This window comes from Jaculus jaculus, chromosome 7, assembly GCF_020740685.1.
Source record: "Jaculus jaculus isolate mJacJac1 chromosome 7, mJacJac1.mat.Y.cur, whole genome shotgun sequence".
NCBI lineage: Eukaryota > Metazoa > Chordata > Mammalia > Rodentia > Dipodidae > Jaculus > Jaculus jaculus.
Genome location: NC_059108.1, coordinates 157,808,027 through 157,834,672, shown reverse-complemented (window position 1 = coordinate 157,834,672; position 26,646 = coordinate 157,808,027). Strand labels below are relative to the sequence as shown.

General features: G+C 45.0%; 1 gene segment (V, D, J or C); it reads left to right on the top strand.

The window, feature by feature from the left end:
* The window catches only part of LOC123462044, an 81,468-nt gene extending 57,087 nt beyond the window's left edge, over window positions 1-24,381 (top strand). The window contains 7 exon segments of the C gene segment in view: window positions 14,984-15,029; window positions 20,106-20,423; window positions 20,524-20,862; window positions 21,142-21,456; window positions 21,537-21,869; window positions 23,851-23,966; window positions 24,108-24,381. Coding sequence covers window positions 14,984-15,029; window positions 20,106-20,423; window positions 20,524-20,862; window positions 21,142-21,456; window positions 21,537-21,869; window positions 23,851-23,966; window positions 24,108-24,116 — 1,476 coding nt within the window.
* The last annotated feature ends 2,265 nt before the right edge of the window (window positions 24,382-26,646 follow it).

Sequence of the window (26,646 nt, the reverse complement as noted above, 5' to 3'; positions counted from 1 at the left end):
GCTGTATTCACAACAGCTAGGAATTAGAATCAACCCAGATGCCCATTGGCTGATGAATAGATAATGAAGATGTGGTAAATTTACACAATGAAATTCTACTCAGCAGTAAGGAAAAATGAAATAATGAAATTTTCAGGAAAATGGATGAACTTGGAAAGTATTCTAAGCAAGGTGATGCAGACTTAGAAAGATAAATGTCACATATTTTCTCTTATATATTGTTCCTAAACTGAACCAGCTAAAGAGGAGTGTTAAAGTGAGTAAGCATTAGGTCTATGGACATGTAACTAGAATGAGACCTGGAAAGAAAAGGGCCCAGGGAGAGAGGAGGAGAAGGACTACAAGTAAGATAAACTATTAGAGGGGAATTATATATATATAACGGGGGGAAGGTGGAAGGATTCAGGGAAAGGGAGTGTGGGGAGGGAAACTACACAAAACTAAAGGCTAAAGCAGTCACCACAATAGGAAACTTCCTCCTGGATACCAGTATACAAAATAGAATCCCTCCAATTAAGGGAGGTGGAAAAATAAGACCAAAATCCCCACTAGAAGGATGAAAAAGCTCAATCCTTAAACTACTGGCTCTGGCTAGTGGATCGAGGAGCAGATCTAGGTTAACCTCACAGCAAGAAGTTGGCCAGAGTGATCCATGAGATCCCCCAAAACAATGCAGACCTTTTACAAGCACATGTTTACCAGACAGAGCTAAAAGATTTTCAGCTTCTACTGAAGATACCACATGTCACCATCTCAAAACATGGAGAGACAATGTGGGATCTGAGAGGATAGCCAGTCCTCTCCTGGCTGGAAAGTGCTATGAAAGCCACTGGGTGGTAATGATCACCAGCAACATAAATAAGCAGGAGATGCAAGCCACACAATCCAGACAAGAAGTGTACATTTAGGCCAGGCGTGGCGGCCTTTAATCCCAGCACTCAGGAGGCAGAGGTAGGAGGATCCCCATGAGTTTAAGGCCACCCTGAGACTATGTAGTGAATTCCAGGTCAGCCTGGGCTACAGTGAGTCTCTACCTCAAAAAACAAAGCAAAAAAAAAAGTCTGCATTCATGCAGTAATGGCACACAGCCTTTGTGGGTAATCAACTGCCCCTCCAATTAGACATGAGGCCTACTCAGTGAGAGAGATCTCATAACTAGTACTGGGAACTAAGTCAGCACCCTATGGTCAGGAAAGCCACAAAACCCACAGAGAAGCCCCTGGTGTTCCAGGTGCAAGTTGAGTAAGTAACCCCATCAAAATGTCTCTCAAGCTCCAATGCATATTCCCTTTAATCAAACCTGCTCTCACCCTTGGTCAGAGAATCTATTTTACAGGTAACAGAGAACACTGGAGAGATCCAAGATCCATCAACAAAGAAAAGCCAGCCAGCAGCTATCCATGAGATGTGCCATTTCTGCCACATTTACCAGGGTCCAGAGGAAACTGCAGAGGAAGCAGTGACAGAAGTAGTGCTCCCAATGCTAGCCTGACAACTACCTCTAGGTAAAGAACAACAAACACTGTGGTGAACTGAAACACACCATAACAGATACAGAGACTACAGAGAAGTCAACACCCAACTGCTAACATACCCATTAAGGCTCAGGGATTAATGCAAAAGAGGGGACAGGAAAAGACAAAATATCCTGAGGTACAGCTCCCCCCTCCAGAGGCAGAGGCCCTAAATACTGCACAGTGAACATCAATAACTGGACTGAGGAGGGCCTTCTGGGAAATGTGGACAGAAGAGGGGTATTAAACTACAACCTATGTAAATGTACATAATAAATTTATATAGTTATATATAATAAATGTAAGGAGCTAGGAAAGTGGTTCAGTGGTAAATGTGCTTGCCTGCAAAGTTTAAAGACCTGGGTTTGATTCCACAGTTTCCATGTAAAACCAGATGCACAGGGTGGCACATGCATCTGGAGTTCATTTGCAATGGCTAGAGACTCTGGAGTGCCCATTATGTCTATCTATCTATCTAGTTAGCTAGATATCTCTTTTCCTCTCTCTCCTTTCCCCCTCTCTCAAATAACAAAATATTTTTTTTAATTTTTAAAAAGAAAACATGTGGTTTAGTAATGTAGAGCAACATAAGAAATTCTTCTCATGAGCTAGGTGTGGTGGTTCATGCCTTTAATCTCAGCACTAGGGAGGCAGAGATAGGAGGATTGCTGTGAGTTCTAAGCCAGCCTGGGACTAAAGAGTGAGTGCCAGGTCAGCTTGAGCTAGAGTAAGACCCTACCTTACCTTGAAAAAAAATTTTTAAGAAATTCTCTATCTGAATATACACATGCATACAACACACATACCACACAATGCATGCTACACACAAAAATAAATACCTTTCTGGAAAAAAAACATCATCTAAAAATATTTTTATGCCCAGAAACACTGGTATGTTTTCCACATGTACAACTTGAGGAATTTTTTTTTTCCTTTACCCTAACTTCACTAAATAAGTTGTGCACAAATATGCAAATTACTCATACTTCATTCCATATTTTACATGCTAGATTTATCTTATTCCTATGTATGATATAGAATATCAACAAATAAAATTATTTTTGAGTAAAAACAATATTATTCCAACCTAGACAAAAATATAGACACTGAGCAGAAAAGTCAAGCCAGCTGAGGTGAAGGACAGAACTGTGGAACACTTCTTTGGTTTTCCTCCCTTCCTGGCACACAGCCCCCAGCACTGTTGGAATACCTAGAGTAGTGTTCCAGTGAGTTGGCTATACTAAGAGCTCTGTGGCTACAGTGTGAGGCTGTACCCAGAAAGGCCAAGCAGGCTCAGAGGGTTGGGACTTTAGCCCACCACCTCAAGGAGAGGACAGGTTGGAGCTGAGGTGGAAACCAGTGGAATTCACAGCTAAAACAGAACCAACCCTGAATCCTATGGATAGGAAGACCATACATTCTAAAGAAAGCTCCCATTGTTCTTTGGCTAAGAAGAGAAAGTGTATTCATCAAAAAGTTTTTGATTCTCTCTCTTTCCCTCTATCTGTCTTTCTATGTCTGTCGCTCTCAAATAAATAAATAAATAATTTTTTTTTAAAAGCCCTGGCGCGCCCATTCTCTCTCTCTCCCTCTATCTGTCTTTCTCTCTGTGTCTGTACCTCTCAAATAAATAAATAAATAATTTTTTTAAAAAAGTCTTTGAAAGGACTATGTTTATCCCCTTTGATCCATACTATTCTCCCTCTTGGTTGGAGAATCTGCTTTTGATGGCAGCAAATACCAGGAAGAACCAAGATCCATCAATACAACAAGAAAAGATAGATGACTGCCTACCATGAGACTATTCATCTATGTCACATCTGCCAGGTCCCAGAAGGGCCCTCAGTGGAATGGGGACAGGGAAGAGGAGATAGAAGAGTATAAACAGATGTAAATATGATCAATATATAGTATGTTTATACTGTAAAGTTCATCATAATAAAAATAATTTTAAAAATGTTTTATGACTTGTGTTTTGGACCAATCATAGTCCTTTCCACAGTCATAGTAGTTCATCTGCCATGAGAAGTATTTCCATACTCTGGGGCTATGCCTTTGGGAGCCAGAGCAATCAGCTGAAACCTTTGTGTAGCTGTTTCAAAGTGTCCATGAGGTATTCAAAATGGCTGATGCAGGCATATGGGTGGTTGTTAGAGTGACAATACTTTTACTCAAGACAGCTCACACACCAATAGCTGCTAATTAGGTAGTCAAATTTCCCATCCACTATGTCTTTGGTTATTGACAGGAAATTGAACACCAGAGGGAGTGTTTTATAATATAAACTTACAGAACTTATCATTAACACTAAAGGATTATAGCTGTGCTTTAACAATACTTTACACCAACCCAATGCCCAGGGAGAGGAGAGGCCCCTTGTCTGTCTCACTACTGTGGGATTGAGCATGTGTTTAGTGTAGGAACCCCACATACCCAGGGCCCAAAGTGCATTGTAAGAATTCAAGACACTAGGGTTGGACTAGACCTGTACCTCCAGAGAGCAGGTACTCTAGATATGCAGGTACAATAGTCAGATATATTGTATTGGTTCATGATGGGTATGACAGTGAGAACTATGAGCTCATAATGATGAGTAAAGCAGTATGAACTCACAATCAACAAAGCATAGGAGTAGATGAAGGCACGTAGGATTAAACAACCACCCTCTAGCTGCATAATGAGCATGAAGTCACCATGTGAGCAAATTATTGTCTGATGGAGCTCTGGCAGATTCTGTGCTGTGTTTAAACTGCCATAAATACTCCTTTGTCAAACTTCTGCCAGCATCTCTCATCTTTCCTTCTGCTAAGGTTGAGTTAGCAATGTCTCAACATTCCTTTCAATGCCCAGCTGTACTTTGGCTCTACTCCTTTGCTCTGGACATTGTAACACACCTCAACCAGACACAATTTGCTCATGTGAGCATCCCACACTTGTGGACCCAAATGTGGCCTCTCAGTGCTTCTCTTCCCTCTGTTCTTTGCCATTTGGTGCTTCTCCTGGCCATCATGAGTGCCCATGGCCCTCACTGCCACACAAAATGTAGCTGGCCATTGGACAGAGGCCTCAGAATGAGAATTTGACTTCTTAATGTTCTGAAAGTGAGAACCTCTTCTTAGAGAAAGAAACACCCTTATGCACTTGAAACCAGTAAAGCAACCAAATTTCCAAAATTATCTACCAAAAAAATAGTTTAAATGTAACTTTAAAAAATATATTATATCCTGAGATAAAAATGATTGGTTCACTTGTTAACTAGCCTGGGCATACCAGGAATCCAGAGAAGATGGCCCAGTGTGGTACAACTTTTGCTGGGGAAGTGTGAGCAAATACATATTCAAACCAAAGGAAAACTTCCACATGCTCAGGTTGGTGAACTGATGAGTTTGTTGGGGTTACTTATAGGAACATGGTGATTCAGGGCAGCTGCATCACTGACAAACTGCACCGGCATGAACGATGGCTCATGAGAGCTGCATGCCTAGAGTTCCCTACACTTCCTCTCCCCAGAAATTATTCACTTCTTATAAAACTTCCAGGAGGGGCTCTTGAGTCTTGTAAGTTCTTTTTTCCTGACCTCTCTCCAACAATAAGCTGTTTCACCCAGGAAATTAACTGTACAGAAGCGTGTCCCTGGTGAAGTATCTACTTCATGTTCTGTTTGGAGAGTACAAATACTGGGACAGCAAAGAGCCACAGGTATAAGCCATTTGTGCTGGACCCAGTCTGTGAGAATGAACCCTAGTACTGTTCTTCCTCACCCCAGGAAGCACCTCACAAAGCAGTCCCAAAGAAGTTGAACTTTCACAGCAATAGCAATAGATTCAGCTGCACAGTATTCATTTTTAAAAACAGCAGCAAAATAGGCCAACAGATGACAAATATTCACCAGAAAAAAAAAAAAAATACTGCCAAAGGGGCACAGGAAGATATCAGCCAGATAATTCTTCATGAATAAAAATTATGATGAGGGCTGCAGAGACGGCTTAGCAGTTAAGGCACTTCCCTACAAAACCTAATGACCTGAGTTTGATTCCCCAGTACCCACATAAAGCCAGATGCACAAAGTGGCGTATGCATCTGGAGTTTGTTTGCAGTGGATAGAGGCAGGCCCTGGTGTGCCCATTTTGTCTATCTCTCTTCTCTCCATATATTTTTCTCTGCTTGAAAATAAATAAATATTTTTAAAAATAATGATGATGTGATTGGATTTATGGCAGCAAATACAAGTGCTTAGAAAGAGACAAAGAAACAAGGGGAAAGAAAATATGTTCTGGCCAAATTTTCAAAAAAACTTTTAAAAGGAAATCTTCATGAAGGCAAGTAGAAAGGGTATAAGGAAAAGCAGACACCAGTGAAAGCAGACTATGGGAAAGAAGTATATAGCAGAAATAACTGTTTGGCAGAATTAAAAAGAAGTGATACTTATAGATATCAGGTAAACAAAAACAAAATTATGTGTGACCAGTCTCTAGAGGAAGTAATGTCATATGTCTACTAGAACAAATCACTGGGTCATCTTCTCTGGATTCTGGATATGGACCAATTATTTTTATCTTAGGATAGAGGTTATTTTTAAGTTACATTTTAAACTTATTTTTTTTCTATTAAGTTCCTTTTCAGAGCTAATTTTGCAAATGATTCACTTAGATAGCATTCAAAAATAGAAATTCATAAGGAAGAGGAAAGGGAGTAATCTTGTATTTCTTTCCACACTGGATATAAAGGATGCATAATTATAGCATATTTCCATCCCAGCCATCCTTTCAAAATAGACTGTTTTTTATTTTTTTAATTTAATTTATTAGTTTTCTTTTCATCAAATACAGGCAGTTTGGTACCATCTCTTGGATCTTGGGAGGTGATTCTATAATCAAGCTCTTGCCACACAAGCTGTTGACCTGAGTTCAGATCCCCAGCATCTACACAAATGCCAAGCAGAAATGGTAGTCTGCCTACAACAACAGTTCTCAGGAGGCAAAAACAGGATCCCCAGAGCAAGCCAACTAGCTAAACTAGTGGAATCAGCAAGCTCTGGATTAAAGTGAGAGACCTTGCCTCAGTAAATAAGGTGGATCATGATTGGGGAAAACCTCCACACCCCTGGCCTCCATACAGACACACACAAGGCTAAATATGCCTCATATACATGCAAACATGCATATACACACATCATACACATGGAAAGAAATTGTCTCCCTTCCAAGCAGAGAAACATCACCACCAGCCAGCATATACCAAATGCATGAATGGGTGGCAAAACAGCAGGGATCCAGGAAAACCTCAAACTGCTTTCTGCATACCTTTAGGATGGAAATTAGGTATGACCTCAGTTACATGCCTATCTATAGCAGGAGTCTGCCTGCTAGGGACTGAAGCTGTAAACTCAATTTTAATAAAAACACCTGAGTCTTTGGGGGGACATACATTCAAACTACCACATCCATGTTACCTGTGCATTCAGAGATCACACACACACCTGCCAATACACCTGGGGAGGGTCACTCTATCACAGTTACATCTCAGTTCTTGGCAGGCAGGACTGTCAGAGGAAGAGTAATCTGGAATGAGTTTTGCGTCCTACTTATTCTCTTCAGTGACAGACTACAATAGAAAGATATTTCCTGGAAGTTTTCCTTTTCACTTTGGTTCGTTTTCAGTTTTTATGATTTACACAGTTGTTTGATTCATCTACCTAAAGAATAAGCCTGAAAAAAAGTATTAAAGCACAAGACACCTATTATTCCTTCAAAATCTGCATTTTTCAAGTTTTATATTCTGTCCACAGTGTGTCAGCAGTTCTTGAATATGAAGCAGAAACACAAGTGGGCAGAGCTCTTCTAAGCTGCAGGTGTGCATAATCAGAACACAGTGGCACTAGGTGGGAAGGAGACATGGGGAAGGAGAGAAAGCAAATGTACAAGATGTAAAGATGTACAAGACTCAGTAACTGTTTCTAATGAACTCCAAACTGCCAAGGAGTTTATTAAAATCATAGAGAGTGCAGAAAATGAATACCAGACAGCCATTAGTGAAAACTATCAAACAATGTCAGACACCACATTCAAGGCATTGCGCCGGCAGCTTCCAGTTACCCGTACCAAAATCGACTGGAACAAGATATTCAGCTACAAGATTGGGAAAGAAATGAAGAATGCTTAAAGGCTGACTATAAGAGTCTTCAGTATATGAAAAGGATTCAACATAGTGTGGTCATATGATAAATAAGTGATTTATAAACAAGAGTGATATTTTGCTAGTTAACAAAGTTAACAGATTTTCTAGCCTCATGAGATACTGTTGAACCTATAGCATTGTCTTGATTTTGTTTTCTTTTTTTGTGGTCTCTGCCTTGTAATTTTCTGTTATCACTATATCTACTTGTAAATCTTTTTGTTGTTAATTCTGCTACATTTAATGTTGAGAGATCTATCATGTTAGAACATTTTCCTAGTCATGAAGTCCTGTTATTGATTTATACAGATAATCTGTGTAGTACTTTTTTTAACCCTTATGCTTCAAAGTACTTCCGGTACTTCAATGTTTTTTTTCACTGATCCACCAACTGCTAAAGAAGCTATGCTACAAGGTGTATCTGAGGAAGACACATTCATCCTTTGTCCTCTGACTGCTTTGATCAATTATGCTATATATTTTGTAGCATCTCATAACTGTCGTTTCAAAAGTCTGGATTGGAACTTTTAGGGTCCATTTTGAGAGGCACAGAAGTTTCCTGGACACTGTAATAGCCAGCTTCTCTGGAGGAACTTATTTTTAAATCCAAAGACTTGAACCACATTCTGGGCATACAAACATTTGTTTTCTCTCAAATTACTTTTAAATTCAACTTTGATCAAACCCTTAGGGCTTAGGAAGAAGAATGCAGCCAGCCCCTATACCAGTATTCCAGTTCCAACAAAGTTCTCTGTGGTCTTTCCCTTTGAAAATTCAAAATTCAACACAATCTCTGCACTTAGCATTTTCAAACTCTTACCAAAATCATCCATAAAACTTAGTTTACCACTCTGGACATTGTCTCCAGTTGCAAGTACTAAGTTCTGTCCCATTATTCCAGCACAAAGTTCCAAAATCCAAAATCCACATGGTCAGATTCATCTCAGCAATTCCACCCCACACATGGTATATCAATTTTATGTTGTAGTCAGCTTCACATTGCTGAGATGAACATTCAAACCAGGCTCAGTTTATAGGAGGAAGGATTTATTTAAGCTTATAGATCTTAGTGGAAGTTTTATCAATGGCAGAAGAAGTTATCTCCATTTCACAGATTCAAAGCAGAGAGACATCACCACCAGCCAGCACATACTAAGTACACACATGAACAGGCAGCAAAACAGCAGGGACCTAGACAGAGCTCAGACTTCTCTCTTCATACCCTTTATGCTAGAAATCAGATCTGCCGCAGTGACAGGATTCTGCCTGCTAGGGGCTAAAGCTATAAACTCGATTTTAATAAAACATCTGAGTCTTGGAGGAGGGTGGAACATACATTCAAACTACCATGACGGCAGAGACAGAAGGGCACTGATGCTCCCTGGTCAGCCAGCCCACCTGAAAAATGAGGAGCTCTAAATTCAATGAGAGACTATGTCTCAGGGAAATAAGGTAGAGGAAACAATAGAGGAAGGCACCCAATATCATCCTTTTGCCTCAGCATGTGTGCACACAGGGCACAAACATCTACACACACATGTATATACCACATGTACACATACATACACTGCAGACCATACACATTACACATACCAAAAAAATTTGAAAAGAAATCTGAAAGTTATTATTTAAAGGTAACCACTACACACATAAAGAAAAAGACAACTGAAATGGAAAACTATGAAGTATAAATATATACAAAAAAATATAAAATGCAGTTGTAGGGGCCTGGGGAGATGGCTCAGTGGATAAAAATGCTAGCTATACAAGCATGAAGACCTGAGTTCAAATCTCCAGAGTCCATATAACTGCTATGTATAGTGGTTCGTGTCTGTAATCCCAACACTGAAAGGCAGAGCCAGAGAATCCCTGGGGCTCACTGGCTAGCTAGTCTAGCCAAATCAGTGAACTCTCTAGGTTCAGGAAGAAACTCTGCACAAAGAATAAGGTAGGGACTTGAGAGATGGCTCAGCAGTTAAGGCATTTTCCTGCAAAGCCTAACAGCCTGTTGATTATGTACATAAACCAGATTCACAAAGAGGTGCAAATATATAGAGTTTGTTTGCAGTGGCTAGAGACTCTAGAATGCCCATAATCTATCTCCTCTCTCCCTGTCCCTCACTCTCTCTCTCTCTCTTTCTGTTTTCAAATAAAAATAAATAAATTTTTTAAAGAATAAGGTAGAGAGTGACTGAGTAAGATGCTTGAACTCTGGCCTCCACATGTACTCATGTACACATGCACACACACATATACATACCACACACATGCACACCACTCACATATACACACAAAAGGAAAATGAAACTATGTGTCACTTAGGACAGAGTGGTTATTTAAAGATGAATGTATCTTCCCCCATAGCCTGAGGTATTTTTAATTAAGCTTTCAACTTAAGTCTCCAGCAGTCTCCTAGAGAAGGTATCACTGGGGTTGGATCCTTAAGTCCAGCCATAAGGTATGTAAAGAGCAAATTGGAACAAAGTGCTTGATGACTGTTGCTTCCCTCTCTCTCTCTCTTTCTCTCTCTTACTGATGTATGGAACTAAGCCAACTTCTTCCACCATGATTGAGCTTCACCTGAAATTGTAAACCTGAAATAAACTCTTTTTCCTATAAATTGCTTCTGGCTGGATGTTTATCCCAGCAATGAGAAGGTAACTGCAACAGTATGTTCTAAGAACTTCATCCTTGGGCAATTTTTTCATTGTTCAAACATATCAGAATATGCTTCTATTGACAGGCACACCATTGTTAGAAGAGCTAATGCTATGGAACCACTGTCAGGTGCCCACCCCTCCTTAGAGGAAATACCATTATGTGACACTCAACTGTATTAAAACAGAGCTGAGACAAAACAACTGTGTCTATCATAGTAAGTGGTGTGAACTTGCCTAATAAAAAGAGGCTTTCAGGCTGGAGGGATTGCTTAGCATTTAAGGCACTTGCCTGCAAAGCCAAAGGGCCAAGGTTGGATTTCCCAGGACCCATGTTATCCAGATGCACAAGAAAAGAAAGAAGAAAAAGAAGTGAATAGAACATTGACCCATTGCACTCTTCACAGTTGGGAGGAGGTGGGAAAGTCAGGCCAGAACTTCCTCTAGGAGGTCAGGTCCTGTCACACTAGAGCTAACAGGCAATAATGGAGGAGACCAGGACCCAGGCAAATGATGGTGCCTGCTGCATGGCTTTGAGGAGCAGAGGTGCCACAACTGAAGAAGTAGATCATGGCAGGTACCCTCTGTCCCTAGTCAGGAACCAAGGCACTAGACAACAGGTCCAGAAGTCCAGGCTGGGGGCTGAGCAAGCCATGGCAGCAGGTATTTTCTATCCCCAGTCAGGAACTGGAGCACCAAATAGAAAAACCAGGTGTTTCCTGAACGGCCTGGGGCATCCCTACTCATTGTTCCTATAAGAAGCCTCCAAGTACAGATCATAGAGGGAAGAGACCAGGCCCCAGGATTCCCACGTAAGTCAGCACCATGCTTCTGGCATGAACCACCAAACCAGACTCAGTTTATCGAAGAAAGAGATTTATTTTAGACTTACAGATCCAGGGGAAGTTCTATAATGGCAAAAGAAAGAAAGAAAAACCAACACTAGCGCTACCAAAATCAAGCACCAAAAACAACAGGGACTCAGGCAGATCTCCCACTGCATACCTCCGGCTAGAAACTTAGATCTGTCCCTAACACACCTTAGGGCTAGACCCCAGGATCCATGCAGTGACACATTTCCCATCCAGGCAGCTGGAAATACAAGGAACAAGCTTTAATAAAATTGAGTCTATTGAGGGTCATCAATTCAAACTACCACAATCTGTGAGCCATAAAGGGCCAAAAGAAATCCAGATCTCCTCCAAAAAGCAGGGCCCCAGCCCTGTGCTATAGAAAGCTAGACCTTTCCTGTCCCCAACCCTATTGCTCTAGAACTCAAGTGTGGGGAGGGGAGCCTCTAGGTCACAGCCCACTCTTCCTACTACGTACCCTATACTCCAGGACCCCAGGATATTGTCACATCCCCTCCTGCTCACTGTCACTTGTGCCCCTATCTCCCCCAGTAATTGCCCACATGTGAGTTTATCTACCATACGCATACCTGGCCTGGGTTTCTGGGCTTTCTCTCACTCTGAGCACCCACTGCTGCTGTTGCTATGGAGTTCAGCCAGACACAAGCTCTAGCAGATGGTAAACACAGGCTCCTCTCTTGCCCTGGAATAGTCCAGGTTTAGGAAAGAGCACCTGGTGTAAGACTTTCTCCTAGACCACTGTGGCCCTTCCCCTGAACACACAGTGCAGAGCTGAGACCCTACTGAGAACTGTCAGCTATGGAAGAAATAAGCAGGGGAAATGGCCACCATGGACACAGGTGCCTCAGAATCAGGGATGTTGCCCATCAGGACCACTGAGGGGACACTGACCAGGAAAACTTAGGCTACTCTCCTGCTATGCACATGGGATTGGAGAGAAAAAAACAGCCTGGGATTCTGCAGGTACACTGAGGGGATGACCATCTGTGAATGGTTAGGAACTCCAGGAATTCATGGCTGCACAGGGAGGGGCACTGCCCCACTACCAATACAGGCCTTTCTCTGCAGTTGATAAGTACAGATAAGTGAGAGATGGAGGTCGATCCACATCACACCTGCTATAATCCTATAATCCTAAAAAAAAAAAAAAAAAAAAAAATCCACTGCAGTGTCCAGCATGTCAGCAGTTATTACCAGGAATCACTGGTTCCTGACTCATGAGATAGGGTTCTCTGCATTCTGTGGCCAGCAGGAAGTTAAAGAGTCAAGGTCTCACAGCTCTGTGATTGGTACAAGGTTTTGGCTAAGGGGAGAACCACAGTGCTAACTGGAACCACAGTGACTCACAGTTCAACAAAAACCCTATCTGGAGCTTTCCAAGCTTGATGGAGGAGGGGAATCATGAAAAAGCTGAGAGAAGAGGGCTGGAGAGAAGGCTCAGGTGTTGAGAAACCTAAGAGAAGAGAATGGGTCTTGAAGGGAGAGGGGAACTTTCTGAAAGACAGGCCTGGGTCTCTGAGATGAAGTGCATGAGTAACAGCAGACATCTCAAGGGTTGAGCAAGGACACGGTGCCCTGCCAAAGAGCAGTGAGAGACAGGTGTACAGATCCCAAGCCAGAGCAGGGCAGGTAGAGTTTGTTGGGTATAAGATAGAAGTGCTCATTCTCTCATTCTCATTCTCATTCTCATTCTCTCTCTTTCTCTCTCTCTCTCTCTCTCTCTCTCTCTCTCTCTCTCTCTCTCTCTCTCTCTCTCTCTCTCCCTCTACCTCTCTCACTTACTCTCTCCCCTCTCTTTCTTCATCCTTCTTTCTTTGAGACAAGGTCTCACTTCTGACTGTACAGCCCAGACTGGCCTGAATGGTGCTGTCCTTCTACTTCTTAAAGATTACAGGTATGCATCCCCAGGCCTGGCTAAAGTGGTGGTCTCTTCAAGCAGACAGCAGATTGTCTGGAGCCTGGCCCCCCCTAAAGCCTACCAGACCCCAGACTGGAGTTTATACATCCAAGGATGCAGGGCAGCTCAATGTGCCTATACTTACTATCACTACAGAAGCCAAAGTGCACGGGTCATCATCTCCTTGGTTGAGTCCTGAATCTGGGGGCCATAGGAGTCAGATGGGCTGAGCTGGGCTGCAGTGGGATTTTAGTACAGGAGTAGCAGAAGCACAGAGCTTATGCTCTTATGGGTACTTCGACTACTGGAGCCAAGACACCCTGGTCACTGTCTCCTCAGGTGAGCCTTGCATCTGGGCACAGTGGGGGTCAGATGGGCTGAGCCAGGCTAGGATGGGGTTTTAGTACGTGAGTAGTGAAAGAGCAGAGGCTGTGCTCCTATTGGTACTTCGACTACTGGGGCCAAGGCACCCTGGTCACTGTCTCCTCAGGTGAGTCCCCTGTTGCTGGTCCCCATCTTCTCTGACTGGTACCACCCAGGTCTCTTGGGTCTGTAGCTGGTCTATCTAGACCAAAGGACACACAGTCCATCTTCACTGTGGTCTTCTCCACAGGCAACAAGGCCATTGTCCTGAGGCTTTTGTCCAGGGGTCCTACATTTATTCCAGGGATAGACAGCCCAGAGAGTGGCTAAAGAGTAAAAGTGGGCACAGCAGGGCAAAAGAGGCTGGCAGGGCCAAGAATGTGGCAGCATCCTTAGAGTGCTGACCCAGAGCTCCCCACTCACCATCTCCTGAGTTCTTGGCCATTGCTGGCCTTCCTCAGTGCTGGTCTGTAGCTTGACAAGGAGGCAACTGTCTTTTTGTGCTTGAGGGGAGTGAAGTTTTTGACTGGATATCAGTTGGGACTGTGTCCTTGTGCAATATTTTTTACTTCTGGGGCCAAGGCATCCAGGTCACTGTCTCCTCAGGTAAGCTGTTTTCCTTTTATCTCCTCCATGTGGGAGCTGAGAAAGACACCCTCGGAGGTCCCTGAGTCTGTGTGGGTCACCTGTGACCTGCAACAGCCCCCTCAGGGCTGTGCACTCTGCACCCTTCAGTGGCTTTTCTGTGGGGGTGAGGCACATTGCTTCCAGAACAAAGGGCAGACAGGCCCTGGACACGCATGGGATGGTGACAACCATAGGAAGCTGTGGGGCTAAGCAGTGCTGAGGGTTTTTGTCTACCGTCTAAGAGGGCCAGTGGCAGTGTGACTACTTCGATATTTGGGGCCAGGGAACCCTGGTCACCGTCTCCTCAGGTAAGTCCTAACCACCTCTGTTTCCTTTATAGCTCTGATGGTTTTGTTATATTTGGGGGGTAAAATGAGTATATCTGGGTCTCTGGTCAGGAAGGGCTGAGGGTAACCTGAGGAACATAAAGGGGTCATCTTCAGATCAAACAGACATCCTTTGCTCCTGGAATCCTTAGTCAGAGGTCTCTAAGGATCTTGGCCACCCTTCACAACAGGAGTCTTCCTCATCCCCACTGCCTTTAGTCCCCAGTGGACTAAATTTGAGGGGGTCAGGGTTGTTATGTGACATACTTCTACTGACTCTGAGCCCCATGATCTAGGGCCAGTGTCTGGTCACGGTTTGTTGGACTCATATGAATTAAAGGCCATTAATTTAGGGTGATACTTCCTTCAGTGGCAGAAAGGCTAAAATGTGGGGTATCTGGAGGACCACAAAAGAAGTGGAATATGAAATTGCAGCTTAGATGGTTGGCTCCCATGTGATTCTGGGGGTCCATGTGAACCTCAGAATGGCCAGAGTTCAGGCTCTGGGGTTTGTGTGGAGTGCGGTTAGAAATTACAACATTGTGACTACTACGGTCTGGACTTCTGGGGCCAAGGGACTCTGGTCACCATTTCCTCAGGTAAGAATGGTCTTTCTGGGACCTTTATTTATTTTCCTTGCCTGTGAGGTCTAAGTTTCCCAAGCTGGTTCTTGGTGTCTCTAAGGGGACCTGGGTGGCTAGCTGGGAAAGACTGGGGACTGGACTACCTTAGGAATTTCAGAACTTCTATAGATCTTCCTACATTTTTGAAAAAATGAAAAAAGTGGTCAAATCCTTGGAAGGCTGAGGCTGTAGATTTGGCCACATTTGAGTGAGAACCAAAAAAGATTCTGCAGATGAAGGATAGTTTTGTCCACAGTAGATGGTCAGTTTTGGAAACAGTGTTGGCTGAGGAATGTGTTCTTTAGAATTGTAAGGAGTATTCTGTGACAGATTGCCTAAACTATTTTGGATGGAAAGAACTGTCTAAGCAAGTGAATCCATCAAGGAAAGCAGGTAGCCTTAGTTTTGGTAAGAGTGGACACAGCTCAAGAGGACAGCTGTTATCCAGATGTGGGAAAATTGCAGGAGCCCAGCTTTGCAAGGATAGCAATCAGAGAGAAAACATTGCAAAGCATGTTCACTGAGGGTTAGAAGGAAAAAGGATATCTTTGACATGGTTCCTCAGGAAAAAAAAAATACCTAAGAAAACTGAGTCAAAAGTGTAAAAGATTTTTAAATACATTCATTTTTTTAAATGTCCAAGTATTTAAAATTCTTATCATTCAACTAGCAGCAGTGACTGAAGACATAATGTCTCCCTGGGTTCAGAACTGAGTTTTGACAATAATAAATCAAGTTTAAATTTTTTTAATTAATTGAATGATGGTGAGTTGAAACCAAGATGGCTGGTCAAGGCCAGGACATCTGCAGCAGGTGGCAGGAAGCAGGTCATGTGGAGTGCCTATTTTGGGAAACAAAAAAACACTAGGTAAATTTATAGCTGTGGTTTTAACATGTTCTGCCCAGCCCCATAGATCTGAAAGTTGATGAGAAAAACAACATCTGGGTAATTTGCATTTCTAAAACAAATGGAGGACACAACAGAAACTGCAGAGATCCTCTTTTAACTGAGTTTAATTTTCGGATCTTAGCTTATCAACATTTATGTTCCTCAATCTTAATCAACTTCTAATTTTTCAAAGTAAGATTGTGTAAGAATTTGAAGCATTTTAGGAGCAGTTGTCTTGTAATGTATTTAGGATATTTTTTTAAAGTATCTATTATTCCTCTATCTCATCTCAACTCTTTTTCCAGTACCACCCAAAGTTTTTTACAATGACCTTGTTCACAAATTTTAAGCCAGTTAGCTTTGTCTTTACGATTAAGACACATTTTGATGTTCTAATAAAGATGCCTTTATAAGTATTTAAGATCATTTTCCAAATAACCATTTTAGGATAAATTTTGGGGAAAACGTTTCAGTTAAGTATGTTAGTTGGGTTGATAGAAAACCAGCCAGACAGCAAAAGAAAGGAGTTAGGTCACTATGGAAGAGCATGTTCTTTGAGAAACCAGCCCTACTTCTCGTTGGAGGGAAGCTGGAAAACAATGAGACCTGATGTTGCCAGGCCTATCCTGGGCTTTGAGTCCTTCAGGACCAGTCAGTCCTGGAAGTATGGCAGTGACTTCTGCCACCAGGCCAGCTAGCTGCTCATGAACTGGCCAGTTTCACTGGCCTTGGAAAGGAATGATTCCATACAAAGACCTCAGACATCCCTGTGACCAGGCACCCTAACGGTAAGCCAGAAGCAGCCACCACTGTGTGAGCAGCTCTTACATGTTTGTTCCAGGTGTTGTTTCTTCTTGGGGGTGGGGGCTAAGTCTTTGATTATTGTACCAGAAAGAAGACATATGTTTGTGAGACTCTGAATGGCACTGTTTGAAGCATTCATATTTATCTTTCCCTAAAGGACTTATCAGGGAGAAAAGTTACTATTATTATATTGTAACTGTTGATTATATAATTCATGGTGATTTAGAGAAAATCTTAGGGAAAATGTATGTGATTATCTGGAATTATTTTAGTTAAACCTAAGTTTGGGACGTTGACACTGTCTCCTTCATTTGAAAATACAACTGTGAATTTCATATCAATTCTGAACCTTCTAACCAGATTCATGGCAAACAGAAGAACTTTAAGTGGCAAGCTTAGAAAAAAAAATGCATTTCCTGGTCACTGTAAATGTTTTAATTTAAAGGGAACTTGAGACAGAGGATGATTTTGGACTCAGAAGGGCGGGATCCAAGCTATGCTAAGGCTCTGGAGGAAAACCTTTTTGTTTTATATGAAATGCTGCTACATTCTTGATATAAATGTCTAGATATAATGACTTGGAAGTTGCCAGGAAATACATTTTCTGGTTGTTACTGGGTAGTGGTGAGGGAGATTGTGTGGGAGACAAAGCTGATGCATCATGGCAGGGACTCAGAGGAAAGGCCACAGCTAGTCAGAATTGGGAATGAGTGGCTATGGATAAAGTTGGGCTATAATAAGCAGAGCTAGGCTAAGACAAATGAGCAGAGCTGGGGCAGATTCAATTTCTCTGAGTTCTTCAAACATGAGCTAAACTATGCTGAGCTGAGACAACTAGCCAGGCTGAGTTGGTCCGGGATAGTTGGAATGGACTGAGCTGAGCAGGGCTGACCTAAATGGGGTTAGACTAGACTGAGTTGAGCTGAGCTAAGCTGAGCTGGGCTGAGCTAAACTGAGCTAAACTAGGATGAGCTGAGCAGAACAGTGCCAGGTTGGAATAGCTGGTCTGAGCTGAACTGAATGTAACTGGGCTGGGCTGGGCTGGCTGGGGTAAACTGAACTGAGCTGGGCTATGCTGAGCTGTACTAAGCTTAACAGGGCTAGAATAGCTGGGTTGAGCTGTACTTGGATAGCTGAGCTGGACTGAGCTGACCAAGGCCAAGTTGAGCTAAGCTGGGCTGGGCTGAGCTATGCTGAGTTGAGATAGCTAGTCCAAGCTGGGCTTCTTTGGGATAATAGGGCTGAGCTAGGCTGAACTAGGCTTGACTGGGATCACTGGGCTCAGCTGAGCTGAGCTGAGCTGAGCTGAGCTGAGCTGAGCTGGGCTGGGCTGGGCTGAGCTGAGCTGAGCTGGGCTGAGCTGAGCTGAGCTGGGCTGAGCTGAGCTGAGCTGGGCTGGGCTGGGCTGGGCTGGGCTGGGCTGGGCTGGGTTGAGCTGAGCTGAACTGGGCTGTCCTGAGCTGAGCTGAGGTGGGCTGGGCTGAACTAGGCTGGATTGGGATCACTGGGCCAAGCTGAGCCAAACCGAGCTGAGCTGAGCTGAGCTGAGCTGAGCTGAGCTGAGCTGAGCTGAGCTGAGCTGAGCTGAGCTAAGCTGGGCTCAGATGGCTAGACTGAACTGAGCTGGGATAGCTTGGCTAAGCTGGGCTGAGCAGATTTGGGATGAGCTGAGCTGGACTAAGCTCTTTTGGGATGGCCAGGCTGAACTGTACTGGGATAGCTGAGCTGAGCTGAGCTGAGCTGAGCTGAGCTGAACTGGGCTGAAAGGGGCTGGGATATCAGGGGTGAGCAAAGCTGTACTGAGTGGGCTGGATTGGATGAGTGGGCTGAGTTGAGCTGAGCTAACCTGAACCGGGCTGAGCAGGACTGGGTTAGCATATCTGGGCTGAGCTAGGTTGGACTGAACTGAGCTGGGTTGGGATGGCTGGGCTGAACTGTACTGTGCTGAGCTTGGCTAGAATAGCTGGGCTGAGCTAAGCTAGGCTGAACTGAGCTAGGGTAGCTGGGCTGAGGTGGGCTGAGCTTGGATAGCTGGGCTGGGATAGCTAGGTTGAACTGAGCTGGGCTAGGATAGCTGGGCTGAATTGAATTGGGATGAGCAGGGCTCAGATAGCTGGGCTGAGCTGAACTTGGTTGAGCTGCAATGTGATAGCCGGGCTTGGTTAGCTAGGCTAAGTTGAGCTGAGCTGAGCTTCATTGGGATAGCTGAGCTGAGCTGAACTGGGATATCTGGGCTAAACTGGGCTAAACTGGGCTAAACTAGGCTGGATTGGGATAGCTGGGCTGAGCCAATTGTGCAGAGCTGAGTTTGGCTGGGTTGAGTTGAGTTGGGTTTGGGTGAGCTAAGCTGGGCTGGGTTGGTATAGTTGGGTTGGGTGACACTGGGTTGGAATGTCTGGGCTGAGCTGAGCTACATTGGGTTGAGATGGCTAAATTAAGATTAGCTGGACTAAACTGAAGTTGGTTTGTCTGGGTTGGGTTGGTATGTCTAAGGTGTGCTGAGGTAGGCTAAATTGGGCTAGCATGGCGGAGCTGAGCTGGGTTGAGAGTGTTGGGCAGAGCTGAGCTGCTCTAGGTTGGGATAGCTGGGCTGAGCTGGGCTAGCCTAAGCCGTTATTGGTATGGATGAACTGAGCTGAGCTTTGCAGACCTGTTCTGGGGTTGGCCTCCTGTATAAAGCCAGACATAGCTGTGTTGAGTGAGACTGAGCTTCACTAGACCTTTCTGAAAAGGACCTTTTGGGGAGGATAACTTCAGCCTGTCAATCTCTATAACTGGGCTGAGCTGAGCTGGTCTTGCTGCACTTCTGGGGAACATTGTTCTGGACAGATGTTATTGATCTTATATTCAGGCAGGGTACCAGACTGATACAGTATTGCACACATGCTACCCCACCTCCCTCCTACTCCATACATCCCTGAATGCCTACCCGAGAAGGTCTCAAGGCCACTTCAAGAGAGATTATTCTGGCTACTGCATGGACTGAGTTGGAAGCCTTCCTAGTGCATAGCTCTGGGATTCTCACATTGATACGTAGCCCAGACCTGTTCCTAAGAGAGGGCATTAGTTCTTATGGAGCCAGCTGATATTGGGTGAAGGGCCTGATCCACCTGCTTCAGAAGGCACTTTCCCTGACTTCCAAACTCGTGTTCCTATGACAGGAGGTGGCAGGGGTTTCCTCCCCAGTCCTGCCTTGTGCCAGCAGGCCATGTATCACTGCTGCCTCCTACCACAACTAACCTCATCTATCCAGACATTAGAGTAATAGCCACCAGGTCTTGGAAATATAAATAAAGTCCCTGGCCAGCAGGGCACAAAATGACAGCTTTTCATCCTTCCCTTTCTCTTTTGTCCCTCAGTCTCTCAGTCCAAGCCAACTCTCTTTCCTCTCGTCTCCTGTGAGAACCCCATGCCTGATGAGAATCTGGTGGCCATCGGCTGCCTGGCTCGAGACTTCCTAACCAGCTCCATTCCCTTCTTCTGGAACTACAAAAATAACACTGAGGTCATCCAAGGTGTCAGGACCTTCCCAGCAGTGCATATAGTAGACAATACATATATGGCTGTCTCGCGTGTGCTCCTGTCTTCCAAGGATGCCCTTGAGGGCTCAGATGACTACCTAGTATGCAAAGCCCCACATGGTACCAGCAACAAAAGCCGGAATGTACACTTTCCAGGTAAGAGCTAACCCCACCACAGCTTGGGCAGAGAGCCTTCCATACCCTGGAGGAAGCAGGGGCTGGGGCCAGGCTAAATTAATGCCTTGTCTTCTTATAGTGATAGCAGAGCTGCCCCCCAGTGTGAACGTGTTCATCCCACCCCGTGATGGCTTCTCTGGCCCTGGCATTCGCAAGTCCAAACTCATCTGCCAGGCCACTGGCTTCAGCCCCAAGCAGATCACAGTATCGTGGCTAGAGAATTGGAAGCCTGTGAGATCTGGCTTCATCACAGACCAGGTCATGGCTGAAGCCAAGGGGTCCGGTCCCACAACCTTCAGGGTCACAAGCATGCTGACCATCACTGAGAATGACTGGCTGAACCTGAGGACGTACACCTGCAGCGTGGATCACAGAGGGCTCACATTCCTGAAGAATGTGTCTTCCACATGTGCTCCCAGTGAGTGGCCTCTCCTGGTCCAATGCCCACCCTCCCCAAGCCAGGGTAATCCCCCCATGTGTACATACATCACCATGGCAGATCCTACCCAGATATTGCCATCTGCTTCCTGAACCTTGCCTTCCCAGAGTGGCCAAGGCTAGAGCTAGAAGCAAGTAAGGGGCCTAGTCTCTTCCCTGAAGCATGACCCCAGAGGTTCAGCAAACCAACTGGCACTCTGAACATTGCTCTGACTGCATGCCCAACTGGTCACTGACTCCAGTGTTCTCATAACTGCAGGTGCACCCACAGACATTCAAGTCTTTGCCATCTCACCCTCCTTTGCTGACATCTTCCTCACCAAATCAGCCAAGCTGTCCTGCTTGGTCACAGGCCTGACCACCTCTGACAGCTTGAACATTTCATGGGCCCGCCAGAGTGGTGAGCTACTGAAAACCCAACACTTTGACTCAAGCCACCCTAATGGCACCTTCACTGCCAAGGGTGAGGCCAGTGTCTGCGTGGAAGACTGGGAAAATGGAGAGCAGTTCACATGTACTGTGACCCACAGGGATCTGCCCTCACCACAGAAGAAGACCATCTCCAGGCCTAAAGGTAGGCATGGCCCCATTCTTTCTGTTTTTCTAGAGCATAGTCCTCTCCTTCCACCCATGCTGACCACTGTCTCTGCTCAGATTTAGCCAAGCACCCACCTGCCGTATATGTGCTGCCACCAGCCCGGGAGCAGCTGATCCTGAGGGAGTCAGCCACGGTCACCTGCCTGGTAAAGGGTTTCTCTCCCCAAGACGTCTTCGTGCAGTGGCTCCAGAGGGGACAACCTTTGTCCGACGACAAGTATGTGACCAGTGCCCCGATGCCTGAGCCCCAGGCCCCAGGCCTGTACTTCACTCACAGCATCCTGACAGTGACTGAGGAGGAATGGAACTCTGGGGAGACCTTCACCTGTGTCGTGGGCCATCAGGCCCTGCCTCACATGGTGACTGAGAGGACCGTAGACAAGTCCACCGGTAAACCCACCCTATACAATGTGTCCCTGATCATGTCTGATACAGCTGGCACCTGCTACTGACCATGCTGACCCCCCAGCAGGCAGGCTCTGGGGGTCTAGTTGCTCTGTGTATATATGTGCAAACTAATCATGTCAGTGGAGTGATATGTTGCACTTTATAAAAATTAGAAATAAAAAAATTTGTTCAAGAGTTGCTGGTTTTGAGTGTGCAATGTCCTTGCCTTCTAGAGCCACAGTTGTGTTGTGCCCGCCATGCCCACATCCTGCATCTCCCCCTTTCAATCTCAGCTCCTCCTCTGCCTTACCAGCTACCTGCCTCTGTGTGACTTCAAGGCCCTGGACTCTGTACAATGCTCACAGCAGAACAGAATGCAGGCATGCCATTCCTCCAACTGCTTCCAGAAAGACATCTAGGAGCTTGGCCATCCTTGGGCCATACTTGGCACCAGCAGAACTAAGGCACATGCATGGACACACAGAGACAAGCACAGACACATGTCTGGACACATGCACACATGTATATTCATGGACACACCAACACAGGTACATAGAGCCCCCTTCACACACAGACAGACATACATGCATGCACATGAGCTCATGCACATACATAAGTATGGACACACAGAAACACATGAAAGGCACAAAAACAAAAGTGACATGTTCACAGAAACAAACACAACATAAGCAAACACAGACACAAAGACACATGCATGTAAAGAAACATATGCACATACCTGTACACACCAACACATGGAACCAGATGTGACATACATACGTTAATGCACACTATGGGTTCCAGTGTCTCTGATAGACACTTCTGTTCTCTCCATCCATTGTTCCCTGTATCATGCTATCCCCAGGCCTTCCTGCTCAGGGCTTGCTTGTCCTTTTGTCTGCATGGGGGTGCTTTTGTGGCCCAGGCCAGTCTGGACTCTGATCAGGGCCACAGTCCCTGAGCTTCAAAGTCCCACACTGGGCTGGACTACTGTAGCTTCTTGGGGAGCCCAGTTTGGCCCCAGAGTGTTTGGCCCCAGGATAGAGTATATCGTCTTGTCCTAGTTCTTAGTTAGGCAGCAGGTGCCCCAGTACCCACCAGTGACAGAACCAAGGTTTGATCCATGTCCAATCAGAGAAAGTAGCATGTTACCTTCCCTAAGAGCAGAGGGCTACCCTTGGCTGAGCCTCTGTTAATAGGATGCCTCAGATTGATTCTGTCCCATTCACACCCATCCGGAGTGCAAAAGGCAAAAAGAAATTTCCTAGGGGAAGCCAAACCCCCAGCAAGATCATAGGAACTCCAACGAGATCTCGTAATTCAACAAAGCTACCTCACTAGGGCCACATCTTAGACACTACCCATACTCTCAGCCCTTTGAGGCCTGGGCTTCAGATGTTCCAAAGGGCTCACCTGTGTAGGGGCCGCAGACCCCACTGAATGCCTTTGCCCACTATCCCACTCAGGTATCTACCTGTGCCCTAATCCCAAGAGCCATCAGTGCTGGTAGGGTAGGACAAGCCATGCACAAGAACCTCTGCCCCCAAAGGGGCAATGGGATGCCAGGGTCCTGCACAAATAGTAGGAGGGACAGCTTTAGGCCTACCTCCCACTCCCAGCCCAGAAGCACAGGGGACAGGGAACCTAACCCAGCTTCTCAGCCCAAGTAATTCTGGCAGTGTCACCTGCTCCAGAGGAGAGTCCTGGACACATAAGTGCTACTCTGCTGGGGTCTCTGCCTCCGCCCTCACCCCACATCCACATGTTGCACCTATCTTGTTTGCTGTGCTACCTGAGGACTCCTGGGACAAGGTCTCAGAGAGCTGCCTGCTCCAGCTGAGATTTACTGAATCTCTGGACAGAGCTGTCAAGGCTGCTGAGATGATGGCAAAGTCCAGACCCAGTCCCCATGCAGGTGGAAAACAGATGGTCAGCCACCCTGGGGCTTGGCCTGACCCTCCCTCTTTCTGTGTGTCATTTACAGAGGGGGACGTGAGTGCCGAGGAGGAGGGCTTCGAGAACCTGTGGACTACCACCTCCACCTTCATTGTCCTCTTCCTTCTGAGCCTCTTCTACAGCACCACTGTCACCCTGTTCAAGGTACCCTGGCTTTGGGGCCCAGAAAGGCACTAGGAGCCAATGTAGGGCAGGGAGCTGCCAGGCTGGAAGGTAGTCCTTTCAGTCCTTGCTGCTCCCACTTTTACCCTCCAAAGCCATTCATTCTGTCTCTGTAACCTGCAGGTAAAGTGACTCACCCATGGATGGAAGGATACCAGAGACCAAAAGACCAACCTACAAGGGCACTACCTCGAGGCCTGGGGTGGGCTGGCCCGTGTGGCCAATAAACCTGTTCCTCAATCTTCCTGATGTTGCCCTCCATCTTTGAGCTCTAAGACACACTTCTCTCTAGACTGGCCAAAGGTCTTGCTCACCCTCTGGAGCCCATGGCCAGGTGTGCCACATGGCTGCGCTGTGTACATGTGTGACTTGGAAATAAATAGTTTAGCTTGAGAAACTACTTTTTCGTGAAGGATTTTGTTTTCAGATCTTTTGTGCTACATTGTCATCCTGAGGGGTGATTTACCTCTGAAGAGTATGGGAAAGGGAACTGTCTGGTGGGTCTTATAGAGGTGTGCTCAAAAGAGGGCCACCAAAGTGGGCAATACAACACAGGCAACCTGTTGCAGCTCTACTGGTCCAGCCTGATGGAAGAAAGGAAGTGTGAAGAAAATTCTAGGCCTGGTCCTTCAAACACAATCAGAATCTAGAAACTGGCCTTAGGCCACGGGGCTTCTGCCCAGCAACCATCACTAGCTGGCACTGCCTCTAGCAAGCCAGGTTACTTTGGGTCTTGTGGAACGTAGTATGTGCCTAAAGGACTCATAAGGAGCAAAGCTAAGCATATATGTATGCCACACTTTGCCAGCACCTGCTCCTGGTCACCTAGAGCCATGGTCATGTCAGGGCAAAAGTTTTGGGTGAAGCAGTATCCCTGTACTTTGGGCTTCTGTCACAGAATGGTGCCAACAGTGGGGCCTGAACAATGACATGTATTTTGCAAGATCCTCGAGGATGGAGATCTGAGTCAAAATGCTAGCAGGTTTTTGTCTGGTGAGGGCTACTTCTTGGTTCATATAGGGCACCTTCTTTTTCTGTGTTTTAATTATTTTATTTTTAACATTTAGACACTATGATCATACAAAAAATTTAAATCCTACTGATATGATTATTTTGAACTTTTTAAAACTTCCATACATATAGACAATATAACATGATGATAACCCCCTCCTACCACCCTTCCTTTTCCATTCCTTCTCCAAAATCCTCCCTCCATGAATCTCTTCTTCATTCCAATTAGCTTCTTTTCTATTTGGATGTAATTATTTTTCCCTCCAATTATGCAGGTCTTCATGAAAACCAGTGCCCCTTTGTGTCTAGAAGACAGTTTTGTAAAGCACTCCTCCCCTTCTTCCACACTGGTCCCTTGAGCCTTAAAGGGCATGACAGAGATGTATCACTTAATGGTGAACAGTTCACTATCACTTCCTCTCAACACTTTGGTGAATTTTGAGCCTGCTTGGTGGTAACTGCCATCTAAAAAGAGAAGCTTCTCTAACCAAAAGTGAAAGTAGCAATAATATATGGTAATAGACATAAGTATATGCAATGTAGTTTAGTGAACATCATATATCCATTTAGCCAGGCAGCAGTAGTCATTTCCTCCCTACGGCTTATGATCTTCCCATCCATGGGTACTTTTTAAACTTTTTTATTGGCAACTTCCATAATTACAGTCAATAAACCATGATAATTCCCTCCTCCCCCACTTTTCCCTTCAAAAATCTACTCTCCATAATCTCCCTCACTCTCTCAATTAGTCTCTTTTTTATTTTGATGTCATCATCTTTTCTACTATTATGAGGGCCTTGTGAAGGTAGCACTAGGCACTATAAGGTCATGGATGTCAAGGCTAATTTCTGTCTGAATGACTGCATTTTAAGCTGTCCTGCCTTTTCTTTGGTTCTTACATTCTTTCTGCCACCCTTTCTGCAATGGACCCAGAGCCTTGAAAGGTATGGTAGAGATATTTTAGTGCTGAATAATCCTCTATCACTTCTTCTCAGCACTATAGTGCCTCTTGGGTCATCCCAGTGGTCACTGCCATCTGAAAACAGGAAGCCTCTCTAATCAAAAGTAAGAGTGGCATTAATATATGGGTATGAATATTAAGAAAAGTGCTTACAGAGAAGTTTGGTCAGCATAATATATTCATTTAACCAGACAAGAGCAAGTATTCTACTCCTAGGACTCATGACCTCCCCCACCATATGCTTTTAATTTTCAGTACCAGGCATGTGTTCCCTCCCATGTAGCAGGCCACCAGTCCAATTAGAGAGGTTGGCTTCCTCCATAACAGACATACCACTATTCCACCAGTTCAAACATTTAGCCTGGCTGGACAAATGTAAGGCTTGCAGTGTCCATTGCTTTCATGGCTGATGACTTCTGTTTCCCACAGGGCTGCATGCTGTGCAGCTTTTTCCAGCTTTCTGTCAGCTGGTCTACAAGGAGGAGGTTTTCAGTTTAGCTCTAGCTTGATTTCTCAGGGACCTAGCAGCCCAAGCATGTACAGCCTTCAACAATAGGGTCTTACCATCTATTTCTCATAGGAAACCAAGAGTTTTGGCAATAGCCTCTAATGTTTTGGGGGCATCAGAGACCTCCCAGACCAACAACTTGGTGGAAAGTCTGCCATCCTTTCCACTGAAATTTTTCTGGT